This window comes from Scleropages formosus, chromosome 15 (assembly GCF_900964775.1).
Source record: "Scleropages formosus chromosome 15, fSclFor1.1, whole genome shotgun sequence".
NCBI classification, from domain to species: domain Eukaryota; kingdom Metazoa; phylum Chordata; class Actinopteri; order Osteoglossiformes; family Osteoglossidae; genus Scleropages; species Scleropages formosus.
In genome coordinates this window covers 22,535,140-22,545,712 of record NC_041820.1, presented here as the reverse complement: position 1 = coordinate 22,545,712, position 10,573 = coordinate 22,535,140, and the positions used below count along the sequence as shown (strand labels likewise).

At 41.9% G+C, this 10,573-nt stretch overlaps 1 protein-coding gene across 1 annotated transcript; it reads left to right on the top strand.

Annotated features, from left to right (window-relative positions):
• Window positions 1-1,082: 1,082 nt before the first annotated feature.
• On the top strand, window positions 1,083-8,830 carry dact1 (dishevelled-binding antagonist of beta-catenin 1). The gene is made up of 4 exons (XM_018764108.1): window positions 1,083-1,589; window positions 3,329-3,461; window positions 5,678-5,833; window positions 6,395-8,830. The coding sequence occupies exons 1-4, from the start codon at window positions 1,245-1,247 to the stop codon at window positions 8,245-8,247; spliced, it is 2,487 nt and encodes an 828-aa protein (XP_018619624.1). The 5' UTR covers window positions 1,083-1,244; the 3' UTR covers window positions 8,248-8,830.
• The last annotated feature ends 1,743 nt before the right edge of the window (window positions 8,831-10,573 follow it).

Below are 10,573 nucleotides of genomic sequence, written 5' to 3'. Positions count from 1 at the left end.
GTTATAGGTTTACAAGGAGATGCATCAATGCTGATAACTTCATTTTCTGAAAGGCATATATGCAGTTTTATGATTACAGGAAGCGTACTAGTGATGGACTCAGAGGCTCTTTTAGGGTCCACAGCAATGCCTCTGCAGCACACAGTAAATCACTCAGCCCATTATTATCTGCCCCATAGGTCACATTTCTGAGCTCTGACCTCAGATAGACTGTTTCTTCCACGATTTCCTTGCTACAGAGGAGGGCGCTGTCACCACTGCGTCCATGTACAGAAGAGCCTCGGTTTTGTGAACACTAAATGAATACAGTATAGAAATGACCTACTGTTCTTTGAGCACGTACTACAGCGAAGGTGGGCCCGCTCACCTGTAAGATATACACAAGTAAAATGTACCACAGACAGTCGTATACTTAGCATAAAATAAAAAATAAAAGAAACAAAATGTATTTTCAAGCTTTTTTAAACTGTAAAAATATAAAAGCGATGTTTACTTTACCTTTGTTTAACCTTTTCTTCATAATGTGTTTTTGTAATGTAAGTAATATCCCTGATACTGTTTTTAATGTTGTTTTTTTTTTCGAAATGCTACATCACATGTACTATTGTTTGTGTTGTTTTCTGTTTTGTTGTTCTGGTTTAAATCAAATGAAATAAAAATTCAACCGTGTAAGTGCTGTATAATTACAATGTAATACCAAACGTCGAGGGTAAGTCAAAAAGTTGTCCGCAATGGTCATTAAGTAACCCTTCTCGAATACTCTTATTTCTCTTACTAACTCTCGTGACAATTTAAATGCTTTGTTGACGGCACTGCATTTATGAAATATGCGGAATGTTTAATTTTAACAAGATCCCCCATAAAGAACATCATAATTGTCCAACATCTTGAAAATGCGAGGCATACGCTTTAGTATGTGCAAATTAAGAAAGTGACAGCTCGAGCGCAATGAACGGAACGAACGGGACGGGACACAACGGGACGGGACGGTAGAACTGGCGGGCACTAGGACTCGTGTGGTTAAGGACTGTGAGCGGTCCTCACCAGCGCTGGCTGTAAAGTTGAAGGCAGCTGTCGGCAGGACGTCACTCAGCGCTGCAGTCTGGAAAGGAGTGAGGTGTGGATAGAGGGACAATAGAGACATTAATCGCATTTTTACATACAGTTTGTGTGCACTACCAGTCTCTTGTTGGGATTCAAAACCGTTCGTCTTATACTTAGCATCGTGTGTCGGGACCAGCCCTATGCGACTACACACCCGTCTAATACTCCAATGCTGTGACTCTTCCTTTTCGCGGACAGCCATGAAACCCTCCGCTCCGAGAGACGGCTCGCTGTTGCGGGACAGGAGAGAACAAGAGGTGCGCTGCAGGGAGCGGTTGGACGTGGAGCTGGAGCGCTTGAGGACTCGCGAGCGGCTGGAAGCGACGCTGGCGGGGCTCGGCGAGCTGGAGTACCTGCGACAGAGGCAGGAGGCGCTGGTGAGGAGCGCGATCTGCCGGGAGCAGCACCAGCAGGAACGGCGCCTGAGCTCGGAGGAGGAGGAAAAGCTCCTGGGGGAGAACATCCTGCTGCTGCGGAAACAGCTGGTGTGTGTCGCCTCCCGTGGCTCGTGTGCAGTTCGCCCGTGCTTTACTTTTCTTCTCGAGAATTTGTGTCAGACAGCAATTAGTCCGCTAAAATACGTACATCATGTCAACGTGGCTCCTCCAGAGTGAGTCACCGCGTCGGAGTGTAGCGATGCGGCGACCTGCTGCGTGCCAGTGTGCGCGCCACGCCGCGCCTAAACTCTGTCTTCTTGTAATCGCAGATTGTGTGTACTGTACAGTACTCTCTCTGAGTCTGTGTCAGTGCATGTATGTACTCTGTGTGTGTGGGACACTGCAACAACAAGAAAAATCGCCGAATAACGTATCCTTGAATTAAAGTATTTTCGGGGACTGTTGTTGACGTATTTTTCTCTGAGCGGTTTGACTTTCACACTCTGTAGAGTCAAAGAGAGAAAGTGGATATATTGAATCCATTCCACTCCAGATTTAATGTTATATCATTATCATGTTTTTACTCGCGCTTACGTTGACAATACGATAGGCACCGGAGTTGAAGCAGGACAGCAGTCGGTGAAAACTCCTAGAAACAGAAGTTTTCTTCTTTACTGAGGTGCGCATCATAGCAGCGGCTTCCGGAAAACGACTGACCTTCTGGCGGGAGGTGTGCGCGAGAGAGCCGCGCGCCGCAGCCCGAAGGCGGTAGACGGGAGGCGCGAGACGGCGCTCTCCGATGCCCTGTGCAGTACTACAATACTAAAGTACAGTACAGCACTGTAAATGCGCTCGGCTTCGGTGGAACATTTCTTTTTTTAATGTTTTGCCAAGAATCGTGTTGCAGATGACAGTCCGATCTCTTCACGGACAAGTTGTTACATGTTTAATTTGAACTTAATTTAAAGTAATGGAAGATGTTTTCTTCTTTCATTACCAGATGAAATCGATTTCCGGGTATTTGTTGTCCGTTATTTTCTAAATAAGTACAATAAATTGTCTCTTAACGACATCGTTACAAGTAATTATACGTGATTTGGCACTAACCTGGCCGAAATAACAATGGAAGTGCGTGACGCCCGTGAGAGATACATTTTGTTCCTTTATTTATTTATTTATTTATTTATTTATTTAACCACATGAAAAATCCACAAGACAACAGCTGCACAGCTTCAGCAGGCTACACACTGACTGACAGCTCGGCACATCTCGAGTGCGTTTTTGTTGGGAGCCCGACCTGCACGCCGGCAGCGCGTGCATACTGTCTGACTCCATTGGGACACAATCGCGACACCGCCCCTCATTAAATTTCATATTTTATTATATTTCTCATTGCCAGGCATACATTGGAAAGTTTTTTTTTTTCAACTTTGTCTGGATGTATGAAATGCATATTAGTTTTTTTTTGTTAGCTTCAAATTTTTAATAGAGCAAATTTAACTTAGAGGAAAGGAGAAATTAGCTGTTTGCCAGTTCTTAGACTTCCCAGTGAGATGAATGTAATTGGTGATAAGTCTTGAAATATCCAGTGCCTTGTGTTCTTGTTTTGTTTGCTGGTGTTTTATTTCCCAGACACACATCTAAAATTAAATGGTTGAAAGAAAGAAAAGGGCACATTTTCCCTAATTGCATACAGAATGCAAGCTCCTAAATTTCTTTGGAACGCTTCATTGAATATGCTGAGCTTGGGAGAAGTACAGTATTGCTGGAGAATGAGCTGATACCACTAGGAAGGAGGGAGGGAGAGGGAGCGAGAGAGAGAGACGTGTTCCCATTTGTGCCCCCAGAACTGCTTGAGACGGAGAGATGCTGGTCTGATCAGTCAGCTTCAGGAACTGGACAGGCAGATCAGTGACCTTCGGCTGGACACTGAGAAAGCGTCACGTGACCATGCGGAGTCTGACAGTCGCCCCAGCTCTGGTGAGTCCTCTGAGGAGGGAGGGCATCGTACCTCATTTTACTTTGGTACAGCAGAGGTAACTCAGGGGCCTTCCAGTTTACTTTGAGGTTTGTGTCTTGTCACATACTTGTGGAAGGGTCTGGTTGGTAGGCAGACCTTGTTTATTGTTATACTCTATAGTATTTGGAGGGCTCTATTTCAGTGGCCATGACATTTTGCTGCTGATAAGGTAGCATATTGGCAAACTAGTGATGTAGCATATAGCACAGCTTGAAAGATTTTTTGTTTAGTGTCATGCTGAAATGGAACATTAAAAGCTAACTGTAACCAAAGTGTTTTTAACATCTTACGCACACGTTATTGAATGGGCAAAATTCAGTAAACCCTAGATCACCCAAAAATATTTGAATAAGCTGTAAGTTTCCCTATTGTCCTTTTACTCAACCTCTTTGTCCTGTACTGCATAAGAACTGCATCATGGTATTGTTTCCTGTGTTCCTCCTCTAGTGCATTTAAGATTACTTTATGTCTGAGCTGAAAGACTCCAACTTTAATATAAATTATTCTTTTTAAATGCTCATTTCCCCCATGGTGTCATTTCTGTCTGTTAAAAAGAGATTGTCACAACAGGACACTTCTTGCCCTTTCAGACTTGTGTGAAACGTTTCCTTAATGTGTATTCAGCCAGTTGCCCCTCAGAGAATGCTTCAGTAATATATGCAGTGTTTTTTTTTTTTTTTTTTTTTTTTTTTTTTTGGTTAAACTGTGATGTTTGACAGCCTTTGTGGTATTTTATAACAGTATGGATTAACTCAACCATTTGTGCTGTAGTTACTAAGATCAAAAAGAGATAAAATTATTCTACCCCCTTCTTTTTTTGCTAATAAGAAGCAAAAAGACAAAACCCACTCTAATCAGTGAAAATATCCATTGTGTGTTAATATTACATACTTATAGAGCCATCCCTTGTTTAATGGGGTTAATTCTTTCCATGAAATCACCCCATTAGGCAAAATCCCCCATGACAGTCACCTACAATCAATTACAATTCCAAATAAAAATTTTTTACACATCACATTAACGCCATAGCACTTTATCGTATTTCTAACAGAAATTATTTAATTCTACCACTTACTTAATTTATTTAAACTGGTACAATGACTTGTATAGGAGAGTGAATAATTTTTGGATGGTCATTTTCACATTTGGACCCCGACTTGCAAACCACAAGAGAAGCAGCTTTTTGTTTCAGTCCTTAAGTGGATGGTTCAGGCATGAGGGCAGTGTGAAAGCTGGCATCACTTCAGTTTCCCTCCTTCTTTTTGTGGCACTCTCTTCCTTGTGCTGAGAACAGTAACATGTACATTAATTTGTTTAGCAGACGCTTTCCTCCAAAGCAACGTACAGCTCAGAGTAAGCAAAAGTGAATTTCCCCATCTGTTGGCGAGATAGAGATGCAAACAATTCGACAATGTGTCATTGCTAATTAGTTTCTCCATTTTTCTCAGCCTTTTCTTTATTTTGAATGAAATTTATAAATATTACTCAGCTGAGCTAGTACTTGGAAAAATATTCCTCTGCTTCTCACCACATTTAATGCACTTAACAATTTCTAACTTGTCTTTTAATGTTACATTTTTCTTTTCAATTTGTCATTCTCTGCCTTTGCATCCTTTTTAGGAGAAATTTTTATAAGCTTTGTTCATGGATGTCTATGATCTGGCGACAAGATCACGGTTGTTCACTGGGTGGGCAAGAAGTGCTGTGTAATGTTTGACACTAAATCATTTGGTCACGGGATAAAGGACTTATCTATAGTAGTGTAAGGGTGTTCATGTTATTCAAGTTGTTGAAATAAGTATATATTTATGTTTGTACAGTTTACATTTTAAAAAGTTTATATTTCATCTTCTACTTTACACTTGAATTTGGTTTACCATAAATGTTGTAATATTGAGTAATTGGTTGAGACTCTGTGATACTGTACATACTGTATAGTAGCTGGTTTTGTTACAAAAGAAGCATAGTTGACAGTAAATAAAATACCTGTTTCAGAAGTAAAATGACAATTTGGCTGGGCAAAACATCTCTTTTGAATAATAAGCCTGTTGTATCAGTTTTTCATTGTACAGGAAGTCATTATATGAGGGAATAGTGTATATCCAGAAATATTTGAAAAGTCTAATTTCTCAGTGCGTTTGTTAAAACTCCCCTCTTGTGGCCTTGTGCTCCCTAGGTTTTTACGAGCTGAGTGATGGGACTTCAGGGTCCCTCTCAAACTCCTCCAATTCAGTCTTCAGTGAGTGTTTGTCCAGCTGCCGTTCCAGCACCTGCTTCTGCAGTCCTTTTGAATCATCTCCAAGTGTTTCAGAGGGACGTCTCAAGTCTGCAGGTGAGTTCTTCCAATGCTGGTATTGATATCTTCTGTTGTTATTACTTTTGATTTTGGACATACCTGGGAGCTTGTTTGAAAACACAGCTTTTAACTATGAACTACTGTCAAGAAACACTTGTGGGAGGTCACCTCTTTAGAAAAGGGATCAGAGTCACAGCTATGAGAAGGTTTACACTGGCAATACAAAGCTTCTTAACAGACAAAATTCAAGCTCCACAGTCTGTTAGACTGTAGCAATGCAAATTCTCATTCCTGAATCATGGATGTTTTGCATTCCTGGGCACTGAATTTTCTTATTTGGGTTCCATAAGTGATAAAGATCACTTTGCTAAGTCATCAGTGGAGCTCATGCTCATGTACAAATGAAAGAAATAAGCGATGATTACAATATTACCCACAATAACATTATTGAATACATTAAATAATATGAAGTAAAATTGAACTGAATGGTCTTTCTCTGTGTTTCTGCACAGTTGGGAATTTTGTAGTTAAAGGTGTATGTATTTGTGTGTTTGTTCTTGTGGGCTCTTTGAACTCCCATTTGCTGTCTTGTTGCAGATGACTTGGTGGAATGTATGGAATGTGAAGGCCAGTGCGAGGATCAGAGCTCTGGGTCAGCCAGTAGGTCCTTTTCTGCACCCTACTCACCCTCTGCTGAGAGTGCCTGTGATGGTCACTCCAAGTACCACTGTGACCTCGTGACCAGGAATGGAAGCGATGTGTACCACTACCCCAGCCCCCTTCATGCTGTGGCTGTCCAGAGTCCCATGTTCTTCCAGTCTCTCATCAGCCAATTTAAAGAGGAGAGCACCACAGTAAAAGCAAGTGAGACTCTGAGTGATGTGCTAAAGCCTGAGCAGCCTTTAACGTCCCAGAATGCCTCTTGGCCGACTTCCCACACTTCCTTCAACAAAAGATTGGACAATTACATCTTTGGCCTGTTGCAGAGGAGGTCCCAGCCCTTGAGGACTAACAAACCACGGACTAGCATAAACACAGATCACTCCAAGAGTATTTTGAGACAAGGTAGCCTTTGTGTGCGGCAAACGAGTTGCCAAGCACAAGCAAAAGCTCCTGACCACAAAACAAAATGGCAAGGAAGTATGCATGCTAGCACTATTAACAGTGTAGACACAGGAGCAGGATCTCTTCTCAGACAGTGGGCAGTGGAAGCCAAAGCTGAACTTCCAGAGACTGGAAAGTCCCAATTCCTCAGCCAGCTTCAAAATGAACATTTGATTAATAATGACAACGATGCTCACACAAATAGCCTCTCCAAAAAGATGACTAATAAAGGCCTTCCATTGAGCACATCAAAGAATTACCAAGACCTGGATAGTCCTCATGCAGTTTCTTCCCCTAAAGACAATAAGTATCCTCATTTCCCATCTGTTGGAGACAGCAAAGATCCACAGGTAGTGGAAGTGTGCTCTCCAAAGAAATGTCCAAAATCTCCCCCAGCTGCCTTGTCTGTGCAGGAAGAACGACCTATTCTTGAGCTTGTGACTTTGGGTTCTTCCTCTCAGAGTCAAGATGAATGCAGGCACAAGGTCAATGCCCAGTTCATACTTAATCACAGGCAGATAGTGAAAGTCCGCAAGGGTGGCAAGAATGTGAAGGTCTTCAGAGTGAAAAGCAGCACACTGAAGTCCAGGATGCATACTGAACCAGTGCTTGAGACAGGACGGGAAAAGCAGCGGACTGGGATAAAGAAATGCCGCTTCCCTGATGACTTGACCCACCCACACATAGCGTCTAAGAAAAGCTCCTGTAGAGCAAAGAGGATTCCAGCCTCCATTCCAGAGGGTCGTGTTGTAGACAAACATCCACCAGCAACCATGGGCAAGATGGTTTTACCACGGCATCAAGCACATGGACGTGAGACAGTGTTTACAAAGCCCAAGTACAAGAGAGGTGACTACCGTAGGTTGAAATCTATAAATGAGGTTCCTTGCGAGGAGGCTTTGAGGAGGGCCCACAGGCATCAAAAACGGGAAATTCTAGGCCACATTCCAACCGTGTACCTGCCATCTAACATGCAGTACCCCAGTCCTTATGCCTATGTTGGTAGTGACTCTGAATATTCTGCAGAGTGTGCATCCTTGTTCCACTCCACAATCCTGGATACCAGTGATGATGAACAAAGCAACTATACCACCAACTGCTTTGGAGACAGCGAGTCCAGTGTCAGCGAAGTGGATTTTGTAGGGGAGAGTACAAACACGAGTGATTCGGAGGGAAGTGGGGGTACTAACTGGCGTCAGTTTGGGCACATCACTGGACCATGTCTCACCCATGAATTGACCTCTGCCCAGGATAAAACTTTTGTCAAAATTAAAGCATCCCACAATTTAAAGAAGAAGATCCTCCGTTTCCGATCAGGTTCTTTAAAGCTCATGACAACTGTATGAATGAATTTGAAGCAGTGCAGCCAGTTAAATTGGTCCGTCTCCTCCCCACAAGTGCCTAGGCTGGTTTCAGCTCCTTGTTAAAATTTTTCCCACATAATTTTTTTTGATACAGTGGTCATAAACTGTTTGCCATACTCCTTAAACCTGCACTTTTTAAAATGACACATAGGGTTGGGCACTGTATAAAAAGAATTTTGTGTAGCCCTCTTATGGTGTTGTCATTTTAAGTATTTATTCATGGTGTATTTGCAGCACTGGTACCTATATTATGTAAATATAGCAATGGTACCTATACAGCAATGGTACCTGTATTATGTAAATATATCATTGATCTAGTTTATTAAAATATTTAAACTTAATATATTTGGTTAGTCCATGGAATGAAAAGGAGGTATGATTTGATTGAAGAATCTGTAAGTGAAGGAGAGGAAAAATCCATAAGACAGATTCAGTCTATTTAATGGTGCTTTTTTTGTGCACATAATGTATACATGGTCAACTGCTACACTGTTCCCATTGATGCCAAATTGATGTAAATTGACATTTTTGTACTATAGGCTATAGGTCATTGTTTTTGTTAACACAGGTGCTTTACATTTTTATGCTTTAATAAATGCTTCAAACTAAGCATGTCTTTTGGTTTTCGCTGGATTACAAAATATTTCTGTCTAGAAGGAAGTGTGTGTGTGTCTGCGCTTCTGAAAACGATACACAGGCACACATATTTTGACTGTTTGCACCATTGACAGATGGTTTGTTATTTCTAGCTCTTTTTGACTGAAAGGACTCGTTAGAACAGTACTGCTCTTGAGACCCTGTGTTTATTATACTCTACAAACCCCAGTGAGCGACAGCACAACTAGTACCATAATGAATGAAACAGGAAGTCCTTGTGGATGACCTTGAATTTTCATGGCATAAACAGTCTGGATTCTGATGTTTGCATTAAACTGTGTACATTTCCCAAGAGGATCTTTCAGTGTTTGAGCAAAAATTTTGGGTAATCGGCATGGTGGCAACAAGTAGCGCTGTTCTCTGTGCCTCGCTTTGTCTGTGTTGAGTTTACATGTTCTTCCTGTGTTTGTGTGGGTTCCTTCCGTCTCGTCTTTCCCACAGTCTGAAGACGTGTGTCTTGGATGAATCAGTGACTCTAAATTGCCTGTACCCTAATTTTGAGAGTGGTTAACAACACACACACACACACACACACACACACACACACACACACACTTTCAGAACCGCTCGTCCCATATGGGGTTGCGGGGAACCGGAGCCTACCCGGTAACACAGGGCATAAGGCCGGAGGGGGAGGGGACACACCCAGGACAGGACACCAGTCCATTACAAGGCACCCCAAGCAGGACTTGAACCCCAGACCCACTGGAGAGCAGGACTGCGGTCCAACCCACTGCGCCACTGCACCCCCCATTGGTTAACAATAGTGAGTGTTTATTTTTGTTCCTAGCTCTTAATGTTGTACATGTTTTCCAAAGTCATCTGTATGTAGACTTGGTTATTTTACAACAAAGCACTTCCTGGGCCTTGAAACAATTTTATGATGGCTTTTTAAGTAGTTTGGCTCTTTAGTGAGTGGGGAAAACAAGTGCAATGTAACCCTTTACATAAATGTACACCAGCATCCATGAATCCACATATGTGGTGAAGCGTTCAAGTTCTCTCTTGGATTTCATGCTGGGGTTGTGTGTTTGACCACATCATTCAAGCTTAAACCATTTACACATTTAAAAATGTGAAATGCCAATCAAATGGTGAATCCAATCAACAATTGAAAGTTTATTGGTTTATTTGTCAATATAAAAGGTCAGCCTTAAATTAATATGTAGAGTAGCATGAAAAGCACTATATTCAGAATTAGATGCATAGTTTGCAAACAGTGTGACATTGACAGGTTGGTTTTTTACAGCTCGCTCTTAATCAGGCAACAATATGGAGGTGCAAATGAAGGGAAAATAACCTCATGTAACAAGTGTTCATAGAGAAAGGTGCATCTCCGAATGGAATCCTTTGTAAAATGAGGCTCCGCTCACTGCATCTGCAGAAGCTTCTATTCAGAGGTGCATGTTTCTCAGTGACTCAAAATTACCCAGTATGTACCCTAATTTTGATGGTGGTTGACAATAGTCAATAATCTATTTGCTCTTTTGGCCGGAACCTTGCTTGTCAGGGCGATGAGGTTCTCTTGCATCCTGCATATGTGGATGTGCATTGTGGCAGCCAAACGTTCATAGTGACGTTGTTTTTTTGATCCTTCGATGTTGGCTCTTCCTATTGTTGTGAAGCAGAATTCACCAAGCATTGGATTGTT

Coding starts and splice junctions, on each gene's coding strand:
- dact1 (XM_018764108.1), top strand. CDS start 1,245: ATGCGACTACACACCCGTCTAATACTCCAATGCTGTGACTCTTCCTTT. Junction 3,462..5,677: donor TGACAGTCGCCCCAGCTCTG/GTGAGTCCTCTG, acceptor TGTGCTCCCTAG/GTTTTTACGAGCTGAGTGAT. Junction 5,834..6,394: donor GGGACGTCTCAAGTCTGCAG/GTGAGTTCTTCC, acceptor GTCTTGTTGCAG/ATGACTTGGTGGAATGTATG.